Source organism: Lacerta agilis, chromosome 14, assembly GCF_009819535.1.
Source record: "Lacerta agilis isolate rLacAgi1 chromosome 14, rLacAgi1.pri, whole genome shotgun sequence".
NCBI classification, from domain to species: Eukaryota; Metazoa; Chordata; class Lepidosauria; order Squamata; family Lacertidae; genus Lacerta; species Lacerta agilis.
Window position 1 is genome coordinate 29,691,525 of NC_046325.1, and position 16,203 is coordinate 29,707,727.

General features: G+C 44.3%; 1 protein-coding gene across 1 annotated transcript; it reads left to right on the forward strand.

Annotated features, from left to right (window-relative positions):
- Positions 1 to 2,337: 2,337 nt before the first annotated feature.
- On the forward strand, positions 2,338 to 14,187 carry RAB5C (RAB5C, member RAS oncogene family; the record flags this gene model as incomplete). Its single annotated transcript, XM_033169493.1, is given in 8 exon segments — positions 2,338 to 2,402; positions 6,378 to 6,561; positions 6,563 to 6,614; positions 9,552 to 9,687; positions 10,632 to 10,770; positions 12,485 to 12,578; positions 13,410 to 13,457; positions 13,460 to 14,187. Coding segments are annotated over 8 exon segments (780 nt in total), but the record flags the coding sequence as incomplete, so codon positions are not given.
- Between the last annotated feature and the right edge of the window lie 2,016 nt (positions 14,188 to 16,203).

The following is a 16,203-nucleotide window of genomic DNA, read 5'->3' on the forward strand; positions in this document are numbered from 1 at the left end:
AGGAAATAACCCTCTGCCTGCTTTTCAGTAAGTGTGTGCGCTCTCACTGAAGATAGTGTATTCTGCCTATGCACAGAGTCACTTCTTTTCCAGGACTCTGAAAACAGATCCCACCTCTCTTACCTGCAGACTGGTGATCTGAAGGGTGGCAGGCTGTTCTTTTGCATACTCTTGTGCATGGCAGACTCTAGCTTATTTTGTCTCAGATCTGAGGGTTTATATATGACATCACACAGGGATATCACAAGATATAAATCCTGGGTTCAACTATTTTGAAGGAGGAACTAGCAGCATCTGCTAAACAGAAACTCCCAACATCTCCACACTCATCCCTCTTTCTTCCTTGTTTGAGTAGGTACCATTGTAACCCTGCCTTGCTGAGCATCTTGGATTGCAGGTTTGTTGCTACGGCAACTGTTGCCACTGCTTTGGTGGTCACTACTGCGTTGCATAGAGACTAGGTCGGAAGTGAGGGTGGGGTGGTAGGGCAAATGTCCCACTGCAGCCTTCCTTCCTCATGTTCTTCATGCCAGGCCCCTTGATTACCTCTTCCCTGGGATTCGGTCCTGTTGTCATGATGGGGCCCATGTCTCCTAGCAACCAGCAGCACAGCTGCCTCCACCTTGACAACACTGCCCTGCTTTCTTTCCTAACAAGACCTGAAGGGGCATTTCATCACCTACCCCGGAGAATGGACACTGCGCAGTTAGGTGACGACAACAGCCTGCTATGACCCAACCCACCAGCAGTTTTCCAAAGGGATTATAAGCTGGATGTAAACACATATTTGTTTGTTTGTTTGGAAAAAACTAGCTCCTTCCTTCCTTAGAAAGGAGAGAATGGTCCAAAGTTATATTTAAATCTTTTTTTTTTAAAAAAAGCAACAACTGGAAAAGAACAAAAACTATATGAAATAGGTTGTACCATACACATAAGTTAATTTCCTTGCATTTTGTTTGCATTTTGTTAATTTCCTTGCATTAATTTAGAACATCTACTCTCCTAGTGTATCTGTATGCTTTTGTTTTGTTTTGTTTTTAAATCAAGAGGAAATCATGCCTCTGATTATGTGCAAAGGACCTTTTATCTCTCAGCGGGTAGTCACTACATCCTTGGAAAGGGACAGGGAGTGGGAGTTGGGGCATGGGAGGGAGAGCTTCTAGGTCAGACGGTATGGCAAGCTGGCTAAAGCCTCAGCACCTCCTAGTCTGGATATAATAGAGAGGGAAATGTGTTTGCGTGCCAGCTTTTCCTTGGCCTGAGGCGTCCTCTACTGGTACGTTACAACCTAGCACCCATGAGGGCTCTGTAAACGCTTACTAATAATCCTTTTTCGTGGGTGATGTAAACTCATGTGAGCACTGCCCTCTAATAATAATAATAATAATAATAATAATAATAAAAATAAAAATAAAAATTTATTTATATCCTGCCCTCTCCGGCCAAAGCCAGGCTCACAGCGGCTAACATCATACAAATAATACAATGCATAAAACAAGCGATCAATAAATTAAGATATACTTAACCGTCATGGGGTCCTTTATCTTTTTTTACCTGTGGGAGCAAGTTTGCACTAAGGGGGCCAGAATTGTTAAAGAAAAAAACATTTTGATTAATTATAGAAACAATTTACTCAAGTAAAATAACAAAAAACAACGACCCAACACCAGTGTGTGTGTGTGAAATTAAAAGTGACGTCTTCAAGGAATCTGAAAATGTGTGAGAATGTCTTCAAATAATAATTGCGTTTGCAGCCCGATCCTGTGCAAGTTTACTCCTTCGATGTATGACCCTCAAAGGCTTTAGCTATTGTTACTACTGCTGAATTTCTGGTTCTGTCACTAACCCTTTGGAAAGTTAAGGTGATTTTTTTAAAATCCGTTTCTGTATGTTAACTTTTGTATGTTTAAAAACAGGGTTGCGTTTTCAAATTGACTTTACTTTCGTAAACTGCTTTGTGTTTGACGTAGCTTTTTTCTTGTTCTTTAAGCAATCGAGCGGCGTATAACTTTTATGAAATACATATATATAAAGCAACAAATAAACCCCGGGGTAACTAACGGAGAGAACGAGAACAGCCCTTTGGGGGTTACCACACACCATTTTACCCTCCCTCCTTGTGCCCTGAAACGAAGCTACGGCGAAATAAGAAGGCGGAGCTACTGCCGCTGTTCCCACCCCCCCCCTCGGTTGGTAGAAGGAGCAGCCTGTCACAAGGAGAGCGGAAGTAGAAAAGCAACCCCCCCGCCAGGAGGAGCCTTTAGTGGAAGCGGAAGAAGCTGGAAAGGAGCCGAGGGCGGAAGTGGCACCGTTTGAGATTTTTGGAGTGGTGGGTAAAGGGGGATACCGAAGAGCGGGAGGACTGGTGGCGGCGGCGGCGGCGGTCCCGCAGGCGGGAGCGGGTGAGTGATGGGGATCGGGTCCGAAGGAGGCTGGCCTGGGCTTGGGGAAGCGCAAGCTGTCCTGCCTCCGGAGAAGGAGCCCCGCGGCTTCGCCTCCCTCGCAGATGGGCGTTGCTGGCCATAGCGGGGCTGCCCCAGCCGTGGCGAACAAGGATAGAGCCTCCATGGCTAGGGGCAGTGCACCTCTCTCGAGCACCTGTTGTCTTCGAGCCCCGCCTCCGGGCTTCCTGGAGGCATGCCGTGTGCCGCTCTTGGAAACAGGATGCTGGACTAGGAGGACCGCTCTGGCCGACCCAGCAGGGTTGTTGTTTGCTCCGCCCTGCACGGCGCTTTGTAGAAACGCCATAAGCAGAAACAGTTCTCCTTGCCCTGTGAGATTTGCAGTCTAAGAGCGGTAGTAGTCACAATTCGTATGCAAGGCCCCCAGAGGATTGGGTGTTCACGAAAAACATTGAATATTTGCGTTTGGACAGAGGAGCTCTTTACTGGTGCGCTGCTAACTGGAGATGCCAGTTAATCTCCTCTTAAAGGGATGAGTGCACGTTTATCAGCTTTGTCGGGCAGAAGTTCAACAGGTGTGATATTTCCTGTATAAGATATCCTATCCCTAAAGCTATGATATCCAACCTAGGGTGTGGATTCTAGCAGAGGGGGTCCTCAGACTCTCTTCTGTCCTACTGTATCCTGATCTGCTTTGGACTATGAGTATACATATTCTATCTGTGATCATAGTTTATGCAAATAAAGGCTGCATTTAAAACAATCAGCCTGAAGGATTGTAATAAAAATGACTTGGTTATGGGCCTTTTTTCAGGGAGCCATCTTGGAAGTCAATAATTTGTGAACTTTGTATGAACTTAACGGATACAGTACTTTCCTCATCAGACGAAACCAACATGATAATAACCAGCAGTTTTATTACAGCAAATCCCTTTTCTTACTACCATTATGTTGCATGGATTGACATTCTTTGAAAGACTTATCCAAAGTTAGTGTAGTGATTAAGAAAGTGGACTGTGACTCAAATTTTCACTCTTATATGAGTCCATCGGTGTTTGGCAGTACATGTAAGGATAATAACACTGGTCTGCCTCTTGAAGCCTGTAAAAATGCTGGTGCGTTATATGTGAATGAAAGTTCATCTTATTGTTACAAAAGGGAACAGGCCCCTCCTTTGTGTAGCAATTTCCCTATTACCTTTCTTGCTCCACCTTTTGCCATTTGGCTTCTCCCCACTCCCACCATTTTTATCTCAATCCCTGGTCATCACTGCAACCCTGCCCCACCCCCTCCCCTTGCAGATTCTCTTAAGCCTGTATGCAGGAACAATGTTGCCTGAACATTCTGCATTGCTTGAATGTAAAAGACTTACTTGTAAAAGTTATGTTTGCTGTCCCCAAACTTAAGGCACCCTTCCTTTTCCTGTGCCTGCCCTTCTATATCGGGCGTTGAGAACATTTGACCCTCCAGATGTTACAGAACTACAACTCCCATCAGCCCCAGCAAGTATGGCCAATGGCCACAGAGGATGGAAGTTGTAGTTCAGCAATATCTTTCTCCCCCATGCTCTAAATCCTTGTTAAATGTTAGTTGTGCCACAGTTCAGGAAGGTGATGTATAGTGGAAATTGCTTTGACCATTTTCCTGAATATATGGACATGTCTCTTTAAAGGTCTACCCTTCTACATGGCCAGATGGGTGGGGTAGTCAGCTCCCAGCTATCTGTTGCACTCCAGCATGCCAAGAAACAAACTATGCAGATGGGGGCATGCTTAATTCTTAATATTGGAGTGTGAGTGCAATTCTTCTCTCTCTTGTGTAAGTGAATGGTGGGCATTCACTTTCATGAAATAAAGTGCTGTGTTTAGGGACACTGACATAGCGATGAAACACAGGAAACTGCTTTATATCTTCGGTCAGTGTTGTCTATGCTAACTGGTAGTAGGTCTCTAGGGTTTCAGATAGGGAAGCCTTCCCAGCCCTAGCTGGAGATGCCAGGGATTCAACCTTCTGTATGCAGAGCAGATGCTACATTTGGCTTTCTCAAAGCAAAACCTGTGCTCCACCCCTGCTGCAAGTCGCCAGTCCGTCACTGATAGAGATTCTGTAGGGGAGGGATGGGGAAAACCATTCGACTCCAATTCCCATCAGCCCCAGCTAGCATGGTCAATGGTCAAGGATCACAGGAGAAGTTTCCTATTTCAGGTGCAACGTTGGGGTCATGCATCCCCATGAGATTCTTTTCATTCACAAGCCCTCCTTCCATGAACATCATACTGGTGGGGCCTGTGCTAGTATTGTAGCAAGGCACCAGAAGCTTTTCTCTGGCAAAGGTTTAGGGCAAATGAAGTGGAGTACATGTTGAAGTTAGATCATAGCCACCAGACCTCAGTGCCTTAAGAAGACTCTTGTATGTCTGTAAAATGCTACATGGTTTCTCACATTCTATATCCAGGCTGAGGAAGGTCCCCCTGTCTGGTTGTTGTGCTGTTGGTTGTGACCTGAGAAGTTGCCGGTAACAATTTCTGTTTATATTTATCCAGGGTTAGCCTGTGCAGTATTTAGTAAAAACACCACATGCCACAGTCAAACCCTAAATAAGACTGTGTGCAGTCAGTACACAAAGTAACCTGACAGACCATGTTATTGCTTTAAACCTGTAGAAGCGAAAAGAAGTAGCTTAACTCGATAAATGCAGTAACCAAGTCAGGTTGGTTGTTCCCAGATACTGTATATTGGGAACTACTGATTAACAGTACCGGTAACTCATTTCTCTTTCACTTTTGAGTTACTGCTCAGTAGGCTATACTCAGTATAAATTGTAAAATGCTGAGTGCCTTGTCTAAAGGTCAGCTGGTTTGAATATTTAGCATCCTTAGGCAGAGAAAGTTTGAAGGCTATCACCACTCCCTGCCCTACACAATCCAAGCAAACAATTCTCACTGCAGTCAACTAAAGACAACCAACCAAGCCCTGCACACACACACACCCCGCCAACCTCTCTCACTGCCTAAGAAAAACAACAAATGAATAGAAACCGAACATACCCACAGTGACGCTGACACAAAAGCTCCACGCATACACTAACTAAAAGATATAAGTTTAACCACTCACCCCCTCTCCCACTTTCTCCTCCCCAACCTTATACTGTATTCCAATACTTAATGTCTCACATCCAGTGTAACTGCTCTGTAAAAAACAAAGACTCTACGACCTGAAAAAAGAGATAGCACACCTACTTTTGTAACCAAAGAAAGTGCTTAATAAAATTATGTTTAAAAAGAAAGTAAATTGAGCACCCGAGAGTGTAGTGTGGAAGGCTAATGTAACTTTTACCCTAAGTAAAAAAAACGTAAGATGAGGTCCCAGTCTATTTTGCTCTGGGCATACTGAGCCTTGATGCCTAAATGTAGTATAGCATATTACATCTCTATTCAACATAGAGCTACCTTGTTATAATCCTTACTACAGCCCCGCAAATTGGATTCAGTATTGTGCCCTGTTAGTAGAACACGAAGAATAAACTATTTTCCTAAGGCCACCCAGTGAGTATGGAATATTGAGATCGAGATGTCCTAATTTATAGCTTGATATTTTATCCACTGGGCTGGAGCATCCCTCATCCCAGCTGATCATGTTAGAAGTTTTAATGCGCAGACTAATGCTGTTGTAATGGTAAAAATGGTGGTGAACAATACAGTGCATGTGCTTATTAGAAGGGCTAAGAGCCACTCAGGTAAGATGCTCTGTACATTGGAACGACAGGGGAGCAGTTCACCTGAAACCATCCAGGAGAGCTTGTGGCAGGGATGAAGCTTCCAGTTCCACGTTGAGCTGCTAGATCAGGGGCAAGGCTCCTGTGCCAGCTGGGACTGACAGGAGGTGGAGTTCAAGAATACCCGGAGGGCCACAGGTTTCCCTACCTCTGTGCTAGCTCAAAAGCCGGTTTCACATCACTGAAATGTCTTCTTTCAGTTGGAGAATTTTGTCCTCGCCAACAGTCCCACCTCCTTCTCATCAGAGCCTGTGCCCTTGGAACAGGCCATGGCAAGCCGCGGTGGAGCTGGCACGGCCAAACGGGCCAGCTGCCGGGAACAAGATCTGTCAGTTCAAATTGGTTCTTCTGGGCGAGTCAGCTGTTGGGAAGTCCAGCCTAGTCTTTGCGCTTCGTGAAAGGGACAGTTCCTGAGTACCAGGAGAGCACAATTGGAGGTGAGTATTGGTGGGCTCCCAGCTGTGGGTTAAGTTACAGAAGAGTATTGGCCTTTGCAGGATTTCCCCCCCGCTAGCTTGCAAACTTTCTGTGATTAGGGAACTCTTTCCACACCGATATGGTGCAAAGAATTCTCAGTGAGCCTAACAAGGCACCGTTCCATTTCACAGTGAAGCACTAGCCAGGCCTGTTGGTCGGCCCTGTTTTTCCCACCTAGGACATTATGTATTCCCTACATATCTCAACAATCACTTACAGCTGTAAACTATTATAATTACTAAACCGATTTATAGACATTACATGGCACAAAAACGGAATAAAGCACAAGCTCAAAGACTAATAAATCAGTTCGGTGATGTCTAAAACAATGAAACCATTTATACTCTGAAACAACAATAGGATTTAAATCAGGTGTATAATTAATCTTCCATTAATGACTGGGGTAAAGCCCTTCCTAAACAAAAATGTCTTCATTAGCTGCTTGTCTGGTTTCAGCTGGTAATTCATTCCAGAGAGCTGGGTCTGCAACACTAAAAGCCTGGTTTAACTACCGGAGGAAGTTGGTAGCAGAGAGCAAGCTGTCGTTAAAGAAGCTCGTCTGCCATTGCTAATTCTTACTGCACTTCTGAAAGTGTTCTCCTACCCAACAATATTTTCAAACAGAGGCAACTTGGCAGAAGGATGTAGTTGTCTGTAGGGGGTAATGGGGGTTATCTTTTTCAACAGTTCCTACTAGACTTTTTTTTAGAGCCGCGATGCCACTTCTGGCTGAAACTTGCAGACGAAATGGCAAAAGGAAGAGAAGGCAGTGCATTTGTCTATCCTTGCAAAAATGTCAGTTTGGGAAAAAAGCGTCTTCTTTGCCCTGAGCAGATTACCCAGCCTGACGCCAAGTTCTTGCTTCACCTCTACAATGCCCTCTGTCAAGATTGACCTTGGCAGTTCGTGTGCAAATTTTGCAAAGTGGGGACTTCTGGCTGGTTGGAGTCAGTGATGTCAGTCCTATTTGGTTTCATCAGGGTACAGAATCTGAACAGAGCAGTGGCTGCTTAGGAGCTGGTTTGCCCACAGCCTGCCAGGTACATGTTGTATATATGCTGTGGGGCATCAGACTGAGTGTGGACTGACCTGACCCTCTGCCTTGTGGTGGGGTGTGTGTGCTTTGTAGACCCGCTCCACTTCATGCTGCAAAAGGTATGCACAGGTAGAGCCTATTTGAATACAGATAGAAGACCTGGTTCACCTTACATTCTTAGTTCATATTCTGCTTTGCCTGTTTTGCAGGCTTGGGTGGGTAGAACAAACAGGAGAATGCAGGTGCCACAACAAAATTCTCTGCCAGGTAACCCACACTTGGCTTTACCCCAGCTGTCAAATGCCAGTCCGAAAACAGAAAGCTTGCAGTTCTTCCAGAAAGCATTTGGGGTTCTGAACCTGGCATCTAGAAGAAGAGGGCAGTTGCACAACTGTGAGGGCAGTTGTCCTTTGCCCTTCCTGTTTGAACTTGGCATGCATCCCTTGGTGCAGATCACATCAAGCCCAAAGCTTACCTCCATGCACACAAGCCAAAGGGATGTGTGAACTGATCTTCTGTCCCAGCTCTGCACAAAAGGAGGGCTTCTACTTAACAAATCCCCCTGCCCTCAAATGGTTAACATTGCTCTTTTTGCAGCCAAGTCCCATAGTATCTTAATCACTGGCAGCAGGGCTAATCTGTGGCCTTCAGATGTTTGGTTGGACTACAACTCCATTATCCTTAACTGTTACCTATGCTGCTGGAGACTGATGGACGTTCTATTCCAGTAGCATCTGGAAAACCACATATTGCAACCCCAGCAGCAACCTTACTGTGGCATATGCTCCCATAGGCTGTTGCGTTTACTACAAGGGGTTACTCTACAACCCTAGCAAACAGTATAGAACGGTGTGAAGTTGCTGTGCTGCAGAAAAGTCAGAACAGTGCAAATTAGCTCCTGGTTTCTGTGTGTGTGTGTGTCAGCGAATGAGCCAGATCACACTGCATCTTCTGCCTGTATGCCACCTTCCCAGAGGTAGCTCAGAAGGGCTGACAACATCAGTGTCATTTGCAGGAGCCAGTATGGTGTAGTGGTAGCATGTCAGACTAGGACCCGAGTTCAAATCCCCACTCAACATGTTACCACCGAGTGGCCTTTGGCAAGTCACTCACTCTAAGCCGAACCATCTCACAGGGTTATTGTGATGATAAAATGAGGAGGAGGAGAACTATTTACACTACCTGAGCTCTTTGGAGGAAAGGTGGGGTAAAAGCGTAATAATTTTTTATATATTTACAAAAAATAACAGAATTTAAATTATTATTCAGTTTTACATTTAACATTTGCATTTATATATACATAATCATATACAAATAGGATTCTCTGAATCCCTAGACTTCTCTCCACCCCTGCATGGGGTCCATAATTACTCTTTTTTCAGCTGCATTGTATAATGTTCTCTATATTTCGTTAAAACTTATTAACACAGTCCTTGTTACATAGCAAGTGGTGTTAAAATCCTGCCATTGTTTTTAATTATTTACAGTATTCTTCTAAATAGCATATAAATTTTCCCCATTCTTATTAATTTTATTTATCTTCTTGGTTTCTGATCTTCCCAGTCATTTTGCCATAATCTTTCAATTAAATTAAAAAGCCATAAACAACAATATCTCTAAAAGTATATACAATAAAATTAAACAATCCACAGATAATCGATAGTAATGTTTAACAATAAAGAGATAAAAACATAATACCAATCATAGAAAAAATTAATCATCTCCAAAACTACAAGTAAACTTGTACTTGAATGTGCAAGTAAAGTAACGGTATCTAGGAAATGTATCAGAACATGTGCAGAGTTCAAACCAAGATTTTGTTGCCCTTCCTGTAACTCTGACCCTAATGTTTCTTTTCCAGCTGCTTTCCTCACACAGACCATTTGCCTAGATGACACAACGGTCAAGTTTGAGATTTGGGATACAGCTGGGCAGGAGCGCTACCACAGTCTGGCACCCATGTATTACCGGGGTGCCCAAGCAGCCATTGTTGTCTAGACATCACCAACATGGTAAGGATTTTTGACTCTGTCTTGTCAGCTTACACCCAAGAGGGCTTCTTCTCTTGTTCCAATAATATTGAATGCCTGAAGTCCTGGATGTGTGTGAATCCATTGATGAATGCCTTATGGCCCAGGGTATAACTTTCAAGGAAAACCAAGCCCCTTGGGCTTGCTTTAAGAATAAAAAGCTTGCTTTACCTTGCTGGTATGAAAACAGGCTGAGCTCTTTAGACCTTAGTTGCAATTGAAATTTACTGTTGGGTCTAGTAAGTAGGGTTGTAAATCTGTTGTCTGGGCTTCACCACTTTGGATTGCATTGTCTCCATGATGCAACATTATTCCATAAAAAAAAAAAATCTGTGCATCTGGAAAAGTAGCATGTTGGGGAAAGGGGGAAGCTAGAAGCCCTGGCCTGCAGCCTGTAGTAGTACAGCAGACTCAACTACTGCCTTCTGTTGGAACACTTCCGTGCTTACTGTTCTCGTGTCAATTTCATTTCATTTCCATATAGTAAGGCATGTGACGATAGCCCCAAAAGACACAATTCTGTGAGCTCCTGAACCTTAGCCAAATCCTAACATTTTTGGTATTTAATTTGGACGTTGAGGAATTTTGAAGTCTGGTCTTATACAGCAGTTTAATGTCCCCATGGCAATGTTTGTTAAGCATAAACCTGTCCAACACACTCATTTACATGTAAAATACAGCAGCACCCATAACTCTGAATGTTATAAAAATGTCATTTTTGCTAGCAATTTTCCTCGCCTGCTGTCAGTCTTTGCCCAGCCTTGGATATGCAAAACTAAGATGAAGTGACAGGCCAGTGAACTGTTGTTCTGCTTGTTGTGAAGTGTGTGTGGCATTCCAGTGAGAAAGAACTGGTATTCCTCTTGCACTGAACTGACTGCTGAGCTGACTTCCCTCTTTTCTTTCCTTGCCTGCTTCCTTCTTGTAGGACCCTTTGTACGAGCCAAGAACTGGGTGAAGGAACTGCAGCGGCAAGCCAGCTCTAACATAGTCATTGCCCTGGCAGGGAACAAGGCTGACTTGGCCAGCAAGCGAGCTGTTGACTTCCAGGTGAGTGGCATTCATTGACTTGGGAAGTAAACCTCCTTGCAGTCGTCCTGTGATTGCAGGAAGCTGCTGTCATGAGCTTGCTAACATGGCTAGGCAAACAGCTTTCCTCTCCTGCTCATCCAGTATATATGTAACTAGTGAGAAGTGCTTGGCACAGCATGGGAATGTAAAGAAACCAATAAATATTGTGATTTTAAAATTGATAGTTTAATTGGTGAATTTCAGGGCTGCACGTGCTCACACACACCAACCTAGGGATTGATTCAATGTGACCTGGCCCTGAATCAACTGGAGGGGGGCGAAGTCATGCCAAAGTCATGTTTCTGTCCACCATCTTGATTCAAAATGGCGGAACTCACACCTCATGAACCCCCATGCTGATACCTTGAGAGGTGGCCAAAACCTATAGAGAACAGGCAGATAGGCAGACATACAATTTTACAATATATATAGCAGATGCTGAACTATCTTACAGTTGCTTGCTAATCTGTACAACTACTTTGTATAGCTTTGAAAGTCTTAGGAATGTGCTATAAATGCTAAGTGATCATGACAGTGTGAGCAAAATTCTGGGAATTGTCAAGTATCTTGTACGGTAACATGCTACTATGTATTGTTATTTTTTTTAAATACTTGTTTATTTAGGTTAACATCCTGTTTGTTCGCTAAAGTGGCCAATGACATTTGTAAAACACAACAGATACCCCCCAAAACAACCAGCCCACTCAAACAAGAACCAGCATCATATGTTCTTCCCACAGGACGGATGGTGTCATATTAGACAGTCATTCATTCAAGTTCCATAGTGTGTTACTGTAGAGGCAACAATTAGAAAAACTGAAGACAGTGCTGTCATCAAAATAAAACAGGGCAGAGTATAGTTAATTCTCAAAGACCAACTGAAACAGCCAGGTTTACTTGACTGTATAAAGCAGAGAGGGGGCTGTTATAATCTCCTTTGGAAGGGGGATCTAGAGGTATTGGGGTGCTGACAGAAAAGATCCTGGTAGAGAATAATAGTTCTCCAATATTGTGGAGTTCTGGAGAAAGGGCCTCATGAGTAGATCTTAAGCGTGTTTGTGGCGGTGGCATCAATGGCTGCCCCACAGCTGTCATGCCAGGTTCAGTTACCATTGAGTCATGCCGTTCTGGGAGACTGGAGTGTCTCCACAATGCCACCCCCTGGGATGATGCTGGCAGTGGCCAAGGCTGTTGTCATTCCTCCATTAGTGAATTCTGTTTTTCAAGCACAGCTGAGACATCCAACGAACACGACGCCCCTTGCTAGGCCTGCTCCAATCATAGCTCTTTTCTCATGCTGAGCCTCTTGTCCGCACTAGTTTGGAATCCACATCATCTTCCCATCCTGGGAGCCAAACGCCATGTGGTGGCCAGAACTAGGTGAGGGTGCAAGGCGCTGACAGCAGTATTGAACTGAACTGGAAGCCTGGAGACTGCCATGCAGCTGTGGTGGCTACCCATTCACTGATGAGTTTTAGTTGTCTTCTCTTTACCATCTCTCTGTTTATAGGCGTTTGGTGACAGAGGTTGAAGGCAGTGTTTATACTGGTTATAAAGGGTAGCACTTCTGCCATATCCCTTCCTTCTGTTAACTGAGTTGTGGTTCTAGGAAGCACCAGATCAGGCCGCCAAAAGGTTGGCTGAGTGCATGTCTCTGCACAGATTCTGATTTGGCTCGACACATTTCTTGCAGGAAGCTCAGTCCTATGCAGAGGACAACAGCTTGCTGTTTATGGAGACATCCGCAAAGACGGCAATGAATGTGAATGAGACCTTCATGGCGATAGGTTAGTAAAGTGGTGGGGAGACGCAGGGTGGCGAGTCACCCTCCACACTGCCATATATTGGGGACAAAGTGATGTTAAATAAATAGACACACACACACACACACCATCTTGGGTCCTTAACAGCTTGGGGGGTAGTTAGCTGCAGAATTGGCCAGTTCAGACTTGAGGAAACTTGCAGGCCTAGATCCAGGAAAGGCCATGTGGGGATTCATTCATGCATTCGGTTTCTATCCCACCTTTTTCTCCAAGGAGCTCAAGGTGGTGTGCATGATTCTTCCCCCACTCCCGGTCATTTAATCCTCCAAGCCTGTGAGTAGGGTAGACTGAGAGGCAGTGACTGGCCCAGGGTCACCCAGTGAGCTTTATGTCCAAGGTGGTATTTGGCCTCTCAGGTCCTAGTCTGGCACTCTGACCACTACAGCACATTGACTCTCTGTTGCCAAAAGTAATGGGTAGGAGGAATACAGGGTTCCGGAAGATCGGGTGGAATGAGCTACAGAGTGGGTAGTGTGCTGAGAAATTGGGAGGCGGGGGGAGAGAGATGTGAGAAAGAAGTAGGTAGAAAGGCCAGGAGGCAGTGGTTAAGCAAGGCAGCTGGGGGCAAGGGGTGTGTGGAGTAGAAAGGCACGAGAGTCTAGAGACAGACAAGCTGAATATACCCATCTTGACTGACCAGCTGAATATTGCGGTGCCAGCAGGAAATTGAGAGGAATGCTAGCTTCCAGGAGCTGGGATGGGCATGATCTTAATCCCCTGCTCCCGCCACAGGGTGAATCTTACAAACCAGTTCACTTGGATGTGCCTCTTCCTTTCCCCCCCCCCCCCCCTCAGCCAAGAAGCTCCCCAAAAACGAACCGCAGTGCCCAACGGGAACAGCAGGCAGAACCGAGGTGTCGACCTCCAGGAGGGTAGCCAACCCAGCAAGGGGTCGTGTTGCAACTGAAGGGGCCACACTGCCTGCCCCTCTGGGCGGCCCCAACTGGAATGCGCCTGAACCAATCGCACTTACGGAAGAACAGCTGCCAGGATCCCTCTTCTTCCCACCTCTTCCCAATCCCCCCCTTTTTGCTGCTGTGTCTCCTCCCCTCTTCTTTCCCTCTGGTTGCAGAATGGAGGGAGCAAGAATCACCTCCCCCTCTTCTGTACAAATGATGAATTCATCTTTTAAAAAATAGTCTTAGTCACCTTTTTTTAAAAAAAAAAGAAGAGGAGCAAAAACACACAAAGGAACTGTGGCACAACCTCTTTGACCACTCTTCATGGGTAGGTGATGTGCATTTCCAGAGCTTTGGCCTCTCCTATCTCTGCCTTTCCTTTCCTTTTTCTGAAGGGTTCTTACAGCCTCGTATTTGCTCACAGCCGCTTGGAAGGAAGACCTGCCTTACTTCAACCAGAAGTGACTTTTGGAACACCTGCTTGGTGATTCTAAGCCACTTCCACCTGTAGGGCTTAACCCTAAAGAAAATGTGGTTGCCGTAGGCCGGGGAAGGCACTCAAGAGTTGTATGCTGGCAGATCGACAACTCCCCGGGCTTCCTTGGTATAGATACGGTATAGACTTGCTCTATAAAAAGCAAGTACTGTAACGAAACACACAGGTAACCACTAAATGAAACGGTAGCAGTAATGCTAGATTGAGGAAGAACTTCTGGCCTTTAAGACTTGTTTTGACCAAATCACAATTATGAGTATTGCCAGGGGTTGCCGGCGGGGGTGTGGGGTGGGTGGGGCAGGGATCTGATTTTCTTCTGTATTTTGTATTCTAGTTTTCAACATATAACCAATCAGTATCTCTTTAATCACATATACCAACTAGCCTTGCACCACCTAAGTTTGCATTGGCTTTGGGTATACCAACTCTGCATTAATATTTTTTTTCTATTTACATTTTGGATATAATGCACTAATTCAGCCTGTTGAAGAAAAATTGTATTAAAATTATCACTTCTTTTGAGCAATGTGATGCCATTGTTAATAACCCTATAGTATGATGTTGTTGGGTGTATAGATGCAGGGGGGTGGGGTGGATGGACATCATGTGGGGAGGGGGGCAATAATATGTATTCACATGCAGATGAAATATTGGTAATTCCACTAAATAAAACTGCGGAAGGGAGACCTCAGATTTTGTTTCTGATCTAGTGCCTGAGGCAATTTTGTCTTAACTCATATTGGTATTTAAGGGGAGGAGTCTGTCAGTCTCTTCAATGCAAAGCTCCAGTTGTGTATGATTTGAAAAATAAATTTTTTATAAATCAGATACTGACCAGAAAAGCAGCTTCTGTCTTTGTATAAATCAGCCACATTAATGTCTGGCATCTCCACTAAACTTACCTGGGAGTAAGATAACTCTACTCTGAAATTTGGAGGACATTTTACAAGTTGCTCGATGAATTCAGATGGTTACACTCTCAATTGTTGGGCTTACACTGCTAATATTCTTAGATTTTCAAGTATTGTAGTTCTTTATCCTTGGATCACAAATATTCTTCCAAGAATGAATCTGTATCTGGAAAAGGAAACAAGGGACTATAGTGTGTGTGTGTGGGGGGGGGTGAAACATGGCTTGTTGCCTGCAGGTGCCCTTGAATTGTGGACTGAGCTGCTGTGATATCATGGAATGTTTGTGAGCATCCAGATTGTCCAGGAGAAAGCTTCTGTAAAGAAAACGTTAGTAGTGCCATTTCTGTAAGAGAAGTAAAAGGTCAGTTTGCCTGGTAAAGAATCTTCACATAATGCCGAATGAAGTTTTTGATGTTAGGAATGGAATCCTCCTCCCCTTGGAATTGGTTGCATCAAGTGTTTGCGGGGCTAGAGGATATTTCAAAGAAAGAAAATATTGTTTACAATTAAAATAGATCTGTGACTTATCAGTCAGCAATCCAAAACTAGTTTTTGATGGTACAACAGAATTCAAATATAGATGTATAGACTATTTCCAGAACTAAACACCCAGGTTGGTTAATATGGCCTTGCATTGGGATGGCATGCCTACCTCCAGTATGTATAGGTCAAAAACATGGGATGGTGTTCACACTCTATTAAATCTTATGTGCCATTGAGGTCAGTAAAAGAGCATATGCCTGTGAAGGCTCCAGCAGCCTTGATCTCTTATTAAAATGATCTCTGGTAAAAGACCTGAAACTTACTACCTGACAGCATTGGGTTAGTGCTGATTTAGTAAAGGCAACTTCATTTGCCTTCCTTGAATAGTGTTGCCACCTACCCCGAGATCTTGATCAGTTTCCAGAACTGAGAGCCAAAATGTCAGCTAAACTGTTAATCTCATTTTTACTCCCTCTTTGTTCTCTAGGAAGTCAGTAGATCCAGCAAGTCAGTTTCCACAAAGAGTCCTTCTGTGCTTTTGCAGTCCTGTATCTAGTTTTGCAGTCCTGTATCGTCCGACTGAAGGCATTCTTTCATTCACTGTATATTTGTACTTTTAAGAGCCAGGTGGGAGTGGTTCAGTTTATGTGTATTTGTACAGGGGTGAGGCATTCTTTGAAGGCTTTACTCCTGGGCAGCATTGTACAAAAGAATCAATGTTTGGTTCTTTTCATGAGAAGCAGCATTTGGCATGTATTCTGAGGCATTTTGTCCTTTGCAGGTAACTTAAAAAAAGAAAA